Source organism: Notamacropus eugenii, chromosome 6 (assembly GCF_028372415.1).
Source record: "Notamacropus eugenii isolate mMacEug1 chromosome 6, mMacEug1.pri_v2, whole genome shotgun sequence".
Classification (NCBI taxonomy): Eukaryota; Metazoa; Chordata; class Mammalia; order Diprotodontia; family Macropodidae; genus Notamacropus; species Notamacropus eugenii.
The window spans coordinates 306,844,443-306,860,794 of NC_092877.1; the positions used below are offsets into that span (position 1 = coordinate 306,844,443).

Sequence of the window (16,352 nt, forward strand, 5' to 3'; positions counted from 1 at the left end):
TTGGGCAAGCTATCTATGAGACATGGTGATATTTACCAAATATTTCACACTTGACTTTTTAGAACTACTATTGATTGTGTGGCTCTAAGTGATAAATTCTATAGGTACAGCTGGCTACTGTGGCAGGAAGGGAGATGACAGTTCCTGTTGGGTCAGGCTGTCCTTGAGCTAGAGGGAGATTGCCTAAAACAGTGTTTTGAGATTAGAAATGTGATTTTTAAAGAGAAATGTGATTTTAGAATTGGAGTCCAAGCACATGTACCCAAGCACCCCATCAAATCTAGGAAGAGGTTAAGGCTTCAACTTTAACTAAAACTTTATTACGGAACAACATGTTTTTTTGAACTACACTTCTCCATATATGTGAACTGGTGCATTCTTTTTTGGGGTTCCAGTCCCTGTTCTGTCATTGAGCAGTCTGACCTTAGCATTAGGTCACGTCACCTTTTTAGCCTTGCAAAATGAGAAGGTTGGATTAGAAAATCTCCAGGGCCATGCTAGATCTTACAATCTGTGTCAATGCCATATTTCCCATTCATCATTTTTAAGGAATGCTGGCATAAGAAATGACATGAAAGTGGAGCCTTGGTTAGCTTCTTTGGCAGATCTTTGCTCACAGGAGGTACTTAATATTTGGTGAATTGAATGAAGTCATTTGTAATCATTATGTTGTGTTCATGATTGGTTAATGGAAGATTTAAGATTGAAATCAGATTCAATTAGTTCAAACTCTACATGGAGATTCATATACATTTTCTACCCTAGCCCAATGATAATGATAATGGTTTTAAGGTTAGCAAAACACTATTCTTATTTGATCCTAACAACCCTAGGAGGCAGCTGCTGTTACTATCCCCATTATCAGAGGAGGAAGCTGAAACTACAAGGTTCTTGCACTCAGTTATTCCTGACTACATATACAGCACTATGCACCACTGTTCCTCTCAATATTTAAGAACCTATTCCTTTTACATTAATAGATTAGATGGCATTTGATTTATATAACCATTGGTGAAAGCCCAGCATACCCTTTTAAAAGAAACTATTCAATCTCATTCCTGCAGAACAGGCGATGAAAACCATCATATCCATCCTTTGGGGAAAGGAGTGGGAAACAGTGGTTATGTAATGTTTATATTGTTACATGTCACTTTACCTGTCAGTTTTGCTTAACTGTTTTTCATTGTTACAAGAGAGAATTCAGTGCGATTTGACATCTGGGAAAATGGATCTAAAAAAATAAAATGTGTCATTAAAATTTGGAGAAAAAAACAGGTTAGACAATCTCCAACTGTGCTTTCCTGTACCTAGTTGACTATGAGCAAATATTAACCACAAAATTGAATTTCTCCACATGTATGATGTTGGAATCATCCTTAACCCTTCCCTTTCCTTTGCCTCTTATTTGTAAGCAGTTACCAAGTCTTGACAATTCTTCCCCCATAATATAACTTGCCTCCATATTCCACTTGCAACTCACATAGCCACCATGCTAGTTCAGGATCTCATCACCTCCTACTTTGGCTATTACAGTAGCCTCCTAATTGTTATATCAGCCTTCAGTGTCTCCCTCTACACTCCATCCTTCACACAACTACAAAGATGCTATTCCTAAAGCACATCTTGTTCAAAAAGTTCCAATGATTCTTGCCTTTGTAAAAAAATACAAACTCCTCTAATTGGCTTTCAAAGACCTTCACATTTTGATTCCAACTCACCTTTTCAGGACTTTTGCACTCTACTCTATACTCTACCATCTAACAAAACTGGTTTGTTCGCTGTTCCTTGTATACAACACTTCCATCCATTTAAATTCTCATAGTTTTGCCTTCCCATAGACTTTCATTCATGCATTGAATGCACTTTCTTCCACTCTGCCTAAGAAAATTCTTATTTCTTCAAAGATCAGTTCAAGTGTTACTTTCTACAAGAAGCCTAGTCTGATTCCACCCCACCCCGGTTGCTAGTGTCTTCCCCCTAGAAATTGCTTTGCATATATTTTGTGTTTAATGTTCTATGCACATGTTTCTTATAATAAAGTTTAAGCCCTTTTAGGGCAGAGTTTAATCTTTTTCTGCAATCTTTATGTCCCTAAAACCAAAGACAGTGCTCAACATGCAATAATCTCTTAATAAATGCTTGTCATTTGTAGACCTTATTTTTCCATCCAGCCTTGACTTTGGAATGCAATACACACTTGGTGACTTTGAATAATCTCTAAATTAACTATATTAATACCAAATAAAATAAGTGGGCAGCATTCAGTGTAGTGGATTTAAAATCCTAACTCAACTTAGTTTAAACATACTTACCTGTGACCAGTGTCCTAAAGGTTTCTACCCAAATTATGGTATATCTGTTAACAATTATGGCTGTAAAGAACTGTTCAATTGAGGTGAAATATCATGCAAATAGGAAATATCAATTTAGCTTCTTTTAAAAGCTGCTAGAGCAAATATATGTGAATATGCAACATGAATATATTATACATTATATATATATGTTAACCTAGAGTACATTTGATTATAAACTTTAAAAGCTCATGTAGTTTTCCTCAAAGGAAAGAGGTGTTTAGGGCTACTCATGTAGGGTATTAGGAAGCATAATCTCATTTACAAAAGCATTGAATTAGAAATCCAGATTTAAGGATCCTTTTTTTATTCCTCTGCTTAGTTGTGTATTTAAAGGGCAGCATGGATAGATAACATTAGCCCACATAACAATAAAATTTCAATCCAAAACATAGTGGAAAAGATTGTGGAAGCTACCATCAAAAACCTAGGATCAAAGACCAGTTCTGCAACTTATTAGCTCTTTTATCTTTGACAAATCACTAACTGTTTCTGGTCCTTAATTTCCTCATTGGCCAACAATTGCCTCAAAATATTGTTGTAAAGAGAATACTTTACAAATGTAAGGAAGTCATGCTATGAACAACCCTTTCTCATATTTCTAGGGTGGTTTCTTTAAACAGGCTTTCCATGGGTTTACTTTTTATCTTTTAGTACTTTTACTTCAAGAACCTCTCATTCAAGTCCTTCTTTTATGGCACAAGGGTGAACCTAGGTTCATGAAGGCCTGTTAGCTATACCAGAAGAACACAAACTTTGGAAGGTCCTATAAAAACTTATCATTCTTGAGAACTTTTCCTTCAAGAACCCCTTATTCAAGTCTTCCTCCTGTTGTATAAAGGTAAGCCTGATTTCATCAAGGCTCAAAACCTATGTCAGAAGAACACAAACTGGAAATATCTACCCTGCTCGCATCAAAAGGAGCTGTTTATAGATTTAATTCTGGTTTGTCCCTAAAGTAGAAGATAAGTCATTATTTACTTACCATGCTTTTTTCTATTATAGTTACTTTCATGTGTGTATTTTTTTAATTTTCTTTACTGAAATATTCACGCAGTTATGCCAGGGTCAGTATCAAGGCCTTTGTCATCCCCTTGGCACCCTACCACAATATTTTTGGGACATAATTGCTTATTGAACTGAATTGAAATTTAAGTCAAATAAAATCAGTAAATCTCTGATCTTACTTACATCATCTTATATTTGCCTGCTTACTATTCTTTATATCTTTTTGATTTGCTTACACTAGGAGTTTTAATGATTTTTTAGAATAGTTTTTTGAATAATCTTTTTTTTAACATTTTTTTGTGGAAGTTGGAGAACGCCAGTTTAGAAAACTGTATCTTTTGGTGATGATGTTTCCCCCTTTTTCACCCATTTTTCATTGCATTGATAAAAATTATTTTTATCCTCTCTGCTTCTCCTTTTTGCTGCTATTTATTACAGAGGAAGTATCAGCAAGGATAGTCCAAGTAGTAACTGCAGAAGCTGTTGCAGTCCTGAAAGGCGAACAAGAGAAAGAAGGCCAGCCTAAAGACCAGCCTGCAGGACTCCCTATAGGTAAATACAGGAGCTTGCCAGGGTTGTCTGTATTTTCTGTCTCTGTTGCGTCCTCCAGCTGCATCACTTCTGCTTCATAGGGGTGGCTAATGTTGCTGTGGCATTCTAGGCCTTAGGTCATCTTTTATAAGAAGGAAGTTCTAAGTATCCTAAGGGCCCTTTGGGGTAGGCAGGTTTTGAGTTTCTACCCTAATTAGTTCCCTTAGTTCTTTTATCCACTTAGAACTAGATCAGTTAGAGAAAAGTCTAGTTTCATCAGGAAAAGCCATGTTATAACTGCACAGCTTTAAGCATAAAGAAACAATTCTTCTCCTTCCCCTTTTTTCTTACCTCCAATTGGTTATCGAGTGTTGGTTTCAGAGCTTCCATAAAATCTCTCCTCCATCTTTTTCTCTCTATTTCAACTGCTAAGATTCAGTATAGGCCCTTTCTGGACTATTTCAATAGCATTTTAACAGGGCTTAGTATTTTAGGGCTAAAAGTTGGAAGGACTTTCGAGGCCATCTGCTCTATTCCCTTCCTTATCTTATAAATGGGGCAACTAAGAGGTCCATTCTCCTCTGTTTCTAAACTATGCTTCCCCTTCCTCATGCAGAGATCCAGTCTTATCCCTTCTTTACTCATACATACAACAAACTCTTCAGTGGCTCCCTATTGCTTATGAAGTAAAATTAAAATTTCTTGGTTATCCAAGGCTCTCTACCCACTGGTAATACCCTGCCATTTCAGCCTTCCTGCTCCCCTCTATGCAAGTCAAACTAAACTATTCTTTGTTTCCTGAACGTACCCTTTTACCTTTTCCTTGAGTGTTATCCCAACCTAGAAAGTCCACTTTCAGGAGCACTTATGTAGCCCGGAAAAGGCCACTATCAGACTTCACAGAACACTTTGTCTTCTATTTTATGTATTATTTTGTATTATAATGTTCTGTGTTTGTACCTTATGCTCATACTAAGCCGAAAGAAGGTAGGAAATTCATTTTATCTAACTTTCAGTCTCCTCTTCCAATTAACGTTTTTCTTCACATGGTAAATATTCAAAAAAAATTTGTTAAATTGAATTAAACATACCATCACCTTGGCTTGTCATTTCCCATTGCCTAGGAAAATTATTGAAAATATAGTTACAATAACAATGACTTTCATATTTGTATAGTGCTTTCCAACGTGTTCTCCTTGCAGCAGCATTGTAAGGTAGCTGGTATATTATTATCCCCATTTTACAGATGAGAAACCTATGGATTAGAAAGATAAAAGAATTTGTTTAGAATCACAAACCTAGAAAGAAGTGAAGCCAGTTCACAGATTGCAGAATCACAGAATCTGAGGGCTGGAAAGCACCTTATTAGCCATTTGGCCTAACTCGTAAATGCAAGGAATCTTTAGTAGCTAAAACATCTAATTCTGGTGCCTAAATTTTCTTTTTGTTGTTCTTTACACCATACCAGTCATATCCCTGGTTATATTCTCTTAGAAAATCATATGCTAAAGTCATGACCATAACTATTTTGGAGCAGGCAGTAACTCTCCTTCCTCTTTCTATGTAAAGACTGATTTTCTGTTTCATACTTAAGAGCAACCTCAAATTGTATGCGTCTTTTAATTTTACAGCAGTGAACTACTTTCACTAGTACTATCAAAATCTTTATTTCTCTTCATTTAAAAAAAAACTCACTTTTTAATCTGAATATATATTCCTTACATCAAAAGTACTTTAGGGAATTGCAAGGGTGGGAGGTTGGGAAGCATGGATAACCATGACTGGAGGGTCCTGAAGACAGGTAAAACAGAAGAAAAAGGGAAAAAAAGAAAATCAGATTTGCATATAATACAAAGCACATACAGTAAATAAAGCAGTAGGGAGGTACACCTGACCCCTGCACATCTCTACTACAGTTATACGTTGCATCATAGGTTTGCATTTCCTCTTCCAGTTTTCATCTGTGCTGCTTCAATTCTTTACTTTCAATTTTATGATAGAAAGAAAATAATATACTCTAGTAAATTGTACATAAAATATGTTGAATTGTCCTCAAATAAGTAAGGCAAGATATTAAAGGCCCTCAAGTTTGTTGAGTGTGGGCACAAACACACACACACATACACACGACTTTAACTTAGACTTACTAACTTTGACTTACTGCACTTATTGTGCATAGAAAGTCTAATTCATGTTTTGATTTTTTTTGTATTTGATATTCATGAAAAGCCATGTATTTGCCAATAGGTCTAAAGGATTAAGTAAATATTTTTCAATATGAAATAGAAATTCATAATATATTTTAAATGGATAGATTCTACTGCTGATCTTGAGCAATAATGATTTTCTCTGCAAAGCCCTTGGTAAGGACCATAAAGAATATAAAGATGTTAAAGACCTTTTTTTAACTGAGTTAAATGAAATCCTTAGGACCTTCCAACATGATTCATAATTATCTACAGTATCAAGGTCAAAGGATAGACAGACATTTTCATTAACATATTTTCTTTCCTCTAAGGGCCCCTTTATCTGTACAAACTTGTTCATAATGTTAACATATACTAGCAGGATTTTGTGTTTTTATGTAAGTGGATAAAAACCCTTCCATATTTTAACAATTTAACAAAAATTTTTATTGTGTACTTTGAAAGAAATAACAGTCAGAAAAATAGTGAGGCAGAGAAATCATCTTTCCCTTTCAGATCAAATCCAAAGTCAATCCTAACGTGCAAGCTTGGATACAGTCTATAAGAACAAGGAGTAAATAATTTACAAATCTAGCAAGCATAAAAAGACAAGCTGAATAAATTGATGGTCATTATCCACAGATATTTGCTCATTTATTATGATGGTTTACATGCTTTCTAGAAAAGAATGCAGTGCTTTGCTTTTATGGATGTTTAAAAAGCATGCGTAGCATGATATCTTTGAGTCCATAAATTGAACTTTACTTTTGTATCTTTCCTTGAATTGACTAGAAAGCCCTCATTAAAATCAGTATGAGATACATAGCTTACGAATTGCTCAATCCCATTTCTTCGTTGTTCCATCTCTAGCAGTTGAAGAGTCTGCTAACCTGCCTCCCTCTCCACCTCCATCACCAGCCTCTGAACAGACTGGAACAGTGGAGGAAGGTAAGCACACATGAGACATTTGGGGACATAGTCCCCAGATAAGGGGGAACCAAGCTCCAATACATAGGGGTCAAACTGTCTAAGATATTGATTGATGAACTTGCTTTGACTCAACCTTAGCTTTTTTTTCCTCTTGTCTTAGCTTTAACAGGATATTTTATCCTTCAAGTCACTGAAATTGGTTTAAAATGCATACTGTATAAATGTTCATTTGAGTGAAATAAAATTGGGAATCAGAGTATGTGATGAGCAAAGAAAGAAAAAAACACCTCTTTGCCTTTAAGGAGCTAGAATAAACAGTAGTAACTGCGCTAATACTAGATTCTTCTGACAGCAAGGACAATCAGGATGTTTAATGGCTCCTAAATAGCACCAAGAATGACTTTAACATGTTTATAAGTCGATTAGGTAATGTCAGGAATCCAACTTAAGCCTATCAGAGAGACATATGCCACCTTGAGAAAATGTTAGCTAGGATTGAAAATGACAGATTTAGAGCCAAGGAACTGGGTTCCATCCCTAGCAGGACACCTTCCAGACCAGGGTTCTTGGAATCTGAAAAGTCCAGTTCACCAGCAACTCAATGAAGCATTAATATAATGCTATGTAAGTTTTCTTCTCCCCAGTGGTAAAATAGGGCAGTGTCTTGGTGTAAAATTTCTTCAACTCTCAAATAAAAAGCACTATTTAAGGGCAGGATGTTACCATTAACCCTTTATTGTTTGAAGTGTCCATTAAACTGCTTGCATTCATTTGGTGTTAAAGTAAAAGAGCAGAATTAAGTAACAGATTAAGTTACATCTCAATGATGAATACACACTAATACATTAGTGTGTTGCATATTCATGTGTATATGTATAAGACACACTAAATTCATGCTAATGCTTTAATTGATTTTTTACTTTACTCTCCACCTTTCCATTTCCTTCCTCCTCTTTGGTCGTTTTAATTGTTTCTTGCAGAGAGCTCTGATAATAACATTTATGTCTATTTATACATATATATGTATATAAAACCAAATACATCTAATTATGGTTTAAAAATACATATAGTATCATGGTTACAGCAACATCACGAGATTTGCTAGAATAATTTTAAATCAAATCTATTTTATACAAATTTTGTAAAATCATAGATTTAGAGCCTAGAAGGGACCTTAAAATATATCTAGCCCAATCTCATTTTACATGAGGAGACTAAAGCCTAAAAAGGTTGACTGATTTGTCTGAGGTTGCACCAATAGTAAAGGACAAGCCTAAAATTCAGTCATAGGTCAGGTCCTCTGACTCAAATACAGCACGATTTCCACTACCGCATACTGCATCTCTCTTTTTCCAATTCTTAGTGAGTTAGAGTGGTTTCTTCTCCTCTACAAAATCAAGCAGTGTGCTGCAGTGGACAAAAACGTGGTTTTAGAGTTAGGAATACATGGGTCTATGTCCTGTCTCTGATATGTGGTTGTGTGACCCCACGGAAATCACCTAACCTCTCAGTGCCCCAAAGAAGTCTTTAAGATTAAAAATTACAGACAGAACTGTTGGTATCTGCACTGGTATAGGGAGTTTCTTCACTGAAAATTCCCTAGACCAGCAAAATCTCAGACCAGATACAAAATAATCTACAAGCTTTTGAACTCTATGTCAAAAGAAAATGTTTCAGGAGCCCTTTACTTACAATACTACTTGCAATATGCTAAGTACTGAGGATATAAGACAATAATGAAACAGATCTTGCCCCCAAGGACTTTACATTCTTGTTGTGTACTCTAAAAACAATAAAAAGTAATTTTATAATAAAGTACATTCATCTCTAAGTGGCTAGTTAATCCTCTTAATTGACAGATATAGTCATTGAGCAGCTGACTGCCCTCCTGAGGACATAAGGTATCACAGATTTAACAGGTTCTGACTTTCACATTCTATCAGGAATGCATTCAGTGGCCAGGGGTCTTTTCATAATTTGGAATTGGGAAGGAATCCTTTTGGAATTGTACATAATTCTTTCTTCTACTTTATGGAGAAAACCTAACCCTGGAAATCAGAACAAATTTAGTTAAAATATGAAAAAAACATGGCTTGACTTGTCTTACCCTTTCATTGAAACATTTGATGATATGGTTGTCACTTTTCTAGAATAATTCCTGTCCTCTTACTTCCAGGAGTTGAGTTCAATACCTTTTGTTATGGTAGCTTATCAGAGGGGAGGGGAAGAGGAAATAAGGTCATTTTACTTTTCATAAAATTTAACTTGAAGATATAACTGGAAAGAACATTGGATTTAGAAAGAAAAAGTCTGTGCTTGCACTCCTGACCATTACTTACTAACTGGGTGTCTTGATTTGCATATTTTTGCACTTTTCTAAGCCTTAGCCTCCTTCCTTATAAAATGAGTGGATTGTAGGTGGTCATCAAGATCTGTTTGGGATCTAAGTCCTGTGAAACATCAAAATGATTTTACTGTCTATGATTTTAGGCCAACTTTTAATGTTTTGGGATTAAATTGTGATTTTCATTGTTAAAACACACACACACACACACACACACACACACACACATTGATGTCAAGAACCAATGCCTCTTTTAAAATGAGAGATGTTTCTGAGTTACAAGCACACAAAGAAGCAATTTTAAAAATCAACTCACATCCATTTTTTCTCCATAACATTTTACTTTGCCTAATTGAAATTGATTGACACTTAAAGTATAGAAATTATTTCACAAACCAGACGTTTAAAGCTAAGGGAAATCTATAGCCTTGGCAGAAGGTTTGGATAGCATTCACCCCTTCTGATTGCCACAGATATGTAACAGGTGTGTAGAGTTATGAGGTAAAAATTGGCTAGGGCCCACCTGATACGTTTATGTATTTAGATAGCTGTTGATGCCTGTGAAATAACCAGTTACTTTTTAAAATAAGCAGTTTTACTTTGTTAGATAACTAAAATAAATTAGTAACTTGTTACTAGTCAGTCTTTTTCAAAAATAGCTGCTGATTGGACTTACTGGAGTGTTTCCATTTGTCCTTTTCATTGATTTGTATAGGAAAAGTCAGCCTGAACTACAGTGGAGTTTTTGAATTAGTGAGTGGCAGGATAGAAAAAAAAAAAAAAAGGTGTGACTTCTTTTTCTTGAAGATGGGTTAGTAATCATATCCAAGCTGTCTTAATGGTGATTCTAACCCAAGTGACAAAGTGACCAAGACCTAGTCCAATATTCTAAGCAGAGATGAGGATCCCCTTACTTCTGAAATTAGCTAATAGTCATCATGAGTTAAAGGGTCTGTGACTTTGTACTAATTGTGGTGGGTTGATTTTTTTGTTTTGTTTTTGATGATCTTTCCCCCAGAGGTTCCATATAAAGAACCATTAAAAATAATAATTTGAGGTTGTTAATTGATATGATTTACTAATACATTATCATGATTAATCTTATGTTTCTCTGTACTTATTCTCTGGACAACTTGCAAAGATTTATGACTTAGTCATCAAATAAATAAATAAACAATATACCCAGAAGTCTGGGTTTATTAAGGAAGCTTCGCAAGCTTATGATTAGTGTAGCCCTACTGGACTAAGCTACCTATTTTTCAAATGACCTAGCTTTCTTCTTGCCTCTGATCCCATGACTGTCCTGGATCTTTGGCCTGCATTCTTGAATAAGGTGAAAAGCCAGTTCAGGGACCACTGTGCAGCCAACGTCAGAATTACGGTTTTAAGATGTTGAGACTATTATTGTTCCAGTGTTCTTGTAGAAGGAATGCATCATTCCTATCATGAAGACAGTTTTCCTTCTCAAGTCAGGCTGTGGTGGCAAACAGATAATGTACCAACTGAAAAGTTCACAGGTTTTTCAAGATTGAGAAGACTGAGTAGTACTCGTACCAGAGGCTGTTAACCTTGAGCTCTGTACTTTGTAACCGTGCCCTGGGTCTTTGTGGGAAGTAAATCCCTGTGGATTCGCTGAAAATACCAGAAAATGGACTCTTGGAAGAGCATCAGACCATTTTAACTGAAAAAACTGATTCAAGGGCCAATCAGGAAATTGATAATTAAGTGCCTATTATATGCCATGCACTTTGCTAGATGCTAGAGATGAAAAACCAATGAATAAAACAGTCCCTACTAGCAAAGAATCCACGCCCTAATAGAAGAAGCAACAAGGGCATATATAAGGATCTACAAAATAAATTTAGTGGAAATAAATAAGAATACAGTAGTTAACTATAAAGTAATTTGAGAGGCAGAACCCTAACAAGACAGACCCTCTGGTGTGGTAGAGGACACTGAATGCTTTGTAAAATAGTAACACATACTAAAAAGAATATTTTCAAAGTATAATTTCAGAGCATAACCAAAATCTCATGTTAAAGAGAATTTCAGAGACCTGAGTCCATTAGTTAAAACACTTGAGTACCAATTTTGAAATTCCCCTTATGTAAAAATTGACTATTCAAATACAAAGTTGATTGTGTTATAGATCATTATAACCCTGCTCAGTAGTCCATGAGTCAGGTTACCCTGTAGTCAAATTCTGACATAACATGTGGTGGGTCTCTAGAACTAACATTGATGTTATGCAAAGGTTCCACCATCCCCAAATCCAAAGTATTTGTATGTGGGACTTGGCAAATGCAGAAAAAGGAAGGTAACTAAGCATTTGCTAGGGAATACTGAGGTCCCCTTCTAATAGTGGTCTTAAGATCACACTGTACTGGATGGAATCTATTGGGACTGGTGAAACTCACCTCCAAAGTTCCACCACTTTATAACAAATAGTATCCCTCTGGGGTTCCAGTGTCTTTAGATTTGAGGTCATTGATGGAATATAATTAACCCTATCCTCCTAAACACATATTGAGCCTGGTTAGATAGGCATACTTGAGGCTTTGGGGACTTCAAAGGAGACTTGAAACATAAATAATCAATAATACCAGGCAGGAGTCCATTGGATTCTTCCAGGCATTCTTTTTGATGTTGCCAGACTTCAAGGCAACCAAGAACTGAGAAGGAGCAACTTTTTAAAGAGAATTTTTTTCTAAAAAATTTTTCTTTAGCTTTTCATTTTGGGGAGAAGGAAAGGGTTTTGAAAATATGAAACAATGTTTCTTTGAAAAGTTGCAGATCTAAGGCAAGGTTCTGGATTGCTTCCAAGTTGTGACAACTTCATAAAAGGGCGGCAGGAACAGGAAGAACAACAAGTCAGATGAGTCATTGCATTGAGGACGCCATTTTGGAAGCTTTAAGTGTTTTTAGTTTCCACTTCATTTTCCAGGAAATCAGTGTTGAAAGCAAATCACAGAATACTTATTTTTGAATCCATAACCTCTGTTGAGCTTGCTTATCATAATGGAAAATGTTTGAAAAGGGTGAAATGATTAATAGCCCCATTAGTCACTGCAAAATATTGGTGGCTGTGCAATGCGTCAAGACCAGTGTCCACAATTCAGCCAAGTGTTAGAGACTTTCTACAATTCAATTTCTCTCAGCTGAGAAGTTATTTAAAACAGTGAAGGCAAAAGCCTAAAATTAAAATGTTTAATATATAATACATATTTTAATATAAAATTATAATAATATGATAAATTGTAATATAAATGTATGTATGTAATCAAATGTTTCATTTTAGGTTTTTGCCTTCACTATATTAGAGTAAGAAAGGGGGGAAATAAAGACTTAAATAAACCTTTAGCCATAAGCATTGTACAAATATCAGTTATTATTAAGATTATTGTTATTATTAACTGCTCAAAGAAAGTTCTAACCATCTATCCTGAAACAAAATCCTTGAAATCATCCATTAATAAAGTACTTTAAGAGTTAGCAAATGCAATGGAAAATTTTTCTCACCATTATGGTAATTTTCTGCTTATCTCTCATTTCCATTTCTTGGCTGTGGAAAATAAATTATCACTCTGACACTGAATATATTATAGAAAAAATTATGTGATTCTTAGTTCTGAATTTCTAATCAAAATTGAATTTATAGACATACCCTTTAGCTTTTTTTCTAAGTTTATACCAATAGGTATGAAATTTATATTTTTGATCCCAATAAGAAAGGCTATATTGACAAGTTCAGCCAGTAACTTGCACAAAGGAATGTATGAGCCAGTTGTAATATTGTTTTGTAGGGGAAAAAAATATTGAATTCTTAGTCACAGGACCTTAGTTCAAACTGTGACTCCATTTTTGACTTCCTGAGTGACACTGGCAAACTCATTTAACTTCTCCAGATTTCAGTTCCTTCAACTGCAAAATGAAAGATCTAGACAAGATATTTTTAAGGTTCCTTCAAGAGCAAACAAAAGAAAACAAAATCTGTGATGCCTGCTACCATATCATACTATCACTACTATGGGGTATTACTCATTTTCATATTCTCCCTGGAAATTTTAGTATTTAAAAAATTTGAATGTTTCTCAGTTGCTAATTATACTTACATTCAGAAATGTTCTCAGGTTGATAAATTTAGATATTGCTACATATGGATTAGAAAGTCTATGGAGGGAGGTGATATTTAAGGCTAAGAGTATACCTAACATACCTAATTACATCAAACCAGAAGCAGCCTTGTCTTTGTGAATGAATGATTCCAGATAAGAATGAATAGATAAGTCAGTAAATGTAAAGAAAAGATTTCATTAAAGCACACAGACACAGACACATGCACTCGCATACTCACATAGTAGTTGCAATAATTGATCACTTCCTTGCCCTTCTTGAAATTAAGGTTACCTGCAGTTTGAGTACATCATGATTCCTTTTGGGACAAATGGAGAAGAATATAATAAATGATTTGATAGAAATTTGGGGATCATTCTAAATTATGTAATCATTTATCAGATACAGAAATAAATATGGTTTAAAGCTACTACTTTAAAATGTCTGTTAATCTTGATATTAAAAGAGAAGTTTTTAATAAGGGGTTTTGACCAGAAGATGTCTAAGGTAACTTATAGTTCTAAAGTTTTATTAATCTACATTCTTGAGGCAACCAAAAGTAATATCTCTTAATAGGCTATAAAAAGAAATATAGAACTGAATTTTCACCATCCTTCTTATCTTAAAAGCAAAACAAAACCAAGGCCATTTCCAGCAATATGCCTGTCTTTGTAAAATTTCACTTTGGATTCACTCAACTTTTGAGGGAGGCTGAAGAGTTCTTTAAAGGAAAATGTAAATTCTATTCAATGGATAACTTTCTATCTCTCTCTGGTTACAGTGGCCCCACAAAGTCAACTTTCCAGGTGTCACTAAATTCAAGACACTGTAGTATTCCAAGGGATTTCATTCCTTCCTTCATCTACTTTATCTAATAGATTCTGAAAGTATAGCATCTGGCTGATTTCTGTTATGAATAGCTTAGCAGAGGTGAAAGCAGGTGTGGTTTATTTTGCAACTTTTGTAGCAGAAGAATGCAAAACTCCCAAAGGTAAACCATCATCTGAGGAGGACAAAAAAGGATGGCTTGTGCTGGTGGTATTTGACTGGACACCAATGACTTTGTAATCCTATGAGCCAATTATAAGAAGATTAAAAGCACAGGGTTGGAGGACTGCTGCTTCCACCAGGATTTACAGAAAATCAGGATAGAAAAGAAAAAATAAAAAAAAATCTTTCAAATTTAGATTATCATCAAATTATTTTAATTGTACTTATGTGGTTTCACATTTAGCCAATTTGAAGGGGGAAAGCTGATTTCATTGTACCCTTATTTGCTGAACCTCATACAACACTGAGATGTCAGCCTATTTGGACAGGAATGAAAGGTGCTTCCAGAGAAATTCAACGGGCCACAGGCAGCAGACTGTAGGGACAATGGAAGCTAGAAAACATAGGTAACGTCAGTATTATAATGAAGTAAAATAATATGCGTAGTAAAGCTTTAACCAGAAGCCAACTAACTAGAATGCCTGAATGATTTTTTTTTCCTGAATACTACTCTTAGGAGAAAGAAACAAATCCCAAGAAAGCAAGCTTATATAAGAGAGGTGTTCAGAAATACTAGTTCCCAGAGATTAGTGCAGATTCTACCTCATCTCTCCTACTGTCTGCATCTAATAGTCCTGTATAGTGAGGGGGATGAATGTCCGAACTAGTGACCTCAAGGCACTATACCAACCTCAGTTATCCAAGATAAATTTCATCATGTCCTCTGAGGCCGCCTTATTGAGGCAGAAATGGAGACTTACAATGAGTTTTGAATATTTAATTTTCAGCAAGCTTTGCTACAAAAAGGAATTTCTGGCTAAACTTCTGTTAATCCAAAAATTAAAATAAGCAGCATGCCTCATTCCCTGAGCATTGCTGTTAATTTCAGTATTTTATAGTATTCCAAATATGAAAAAGTTTTGCCCTTACTTTGTCACCTATTTTTAACAACTTTCTTTTTTGTAGCTGATGAAATTTACACGTTTGTAAATGTGAGAAGATTGAAAATTGGTTTCTCCCTAAGGAAATGATGGATTAATTTTTCTAGTGCTGTGTTTCCATTCCAATGTTTCTATGGTTGTTTGAGCTTATTTGAAGAGATGATAGAGAAGACTTCTGAAATGCACTAAGGCTGCACACTGCCTGTGACTCATGTAGATCAATCACTGGCAATAAAATTGTCAAAAGGAATAAGTTGAATTCACTGGATACTGAAGCATGAAACATTCATCTCTTCATATTCTTCATTGGCTTTGGCCCAGCTGATTTCCATCCCTTCATCCCCCACAATGACTTCCATGGATCTCTGTCCCAGTGCATGCCTCCATCCTGTCCCGTCTTATCTTGTGTCTGTCTGTCTTGTCTAGTTCTCCCTGCAGTTTCTTCCGTGTGTCTGTTTGTAGATAAAGGGGCTGAGGATAAAGTGGGACCTCTGCCTGCCACCAGCGGGGACAGGCGTAAGCTCCTCGCCCCCTCCATTTCAGTGTCTGTGCCCGATGATGACCCTTACAATTCAGATGAGGAGTACTATGAGCACCCCTTGTTCAGCTCAGAGTGGACTGACTCTAGTATGCTCCCCAGTGCCACCACGCAGATGGCAGAGGCCCTGTTGAGCCATGACAAAGGTGAACCAAGCATGGTCCCTTTTTGCTCCTCCTCCCCACCCTGAAACCTTGACCACATTCATCATGTTACATGTGCCTTCATGTTGGGGAGGGAAGAGAGGCAATCTGTTTTTTCCACATGGAAATGAAGTCCTTATGTACATCATCAGATCCACTGCTTTCGTAGAGGTATAATGAATGTGTTTAAAACGAAGACTTCATCCCGAAACAACAGAAAAGAAGAAGGTGAGAGCTTGATTCTGGGATAAAGCCTTCCCACCACCTATTAATAGAC

The 16,352-nt window shown here is 35.7% G+C and overlaps 1 protein-coding gene across 17 annotated transcripts in view; it reads left to right on the plus strand.

Moving 5' to 3' along the window:
• Positions 1 to 16,352, plus strand: part of MAP2 (microtubule associated protein 2) — a 359,367-nt gene that overhangs the window by 292,997 nt on the left and 50,018 nt on the right. For all 17 annotated transcript variants that reach the window (XM_072617435.1, XM_072617440.1, XM_072617436.1 and 14 more), the window contains 2 exons: positions 3,798 to 3,911; positions 6,947 to 7,024. In XM_072617435.1, coding sequence (XP_072473536.1) covers positions 3,798 to 3,911; positions 6,947 to 7,024 — 192 coding nt within the window. The remainder of the gene's footprint in view (positions 1 to 3,797; positions 3,912 to 6,946; positions 7,025 to 16,352) is intronic.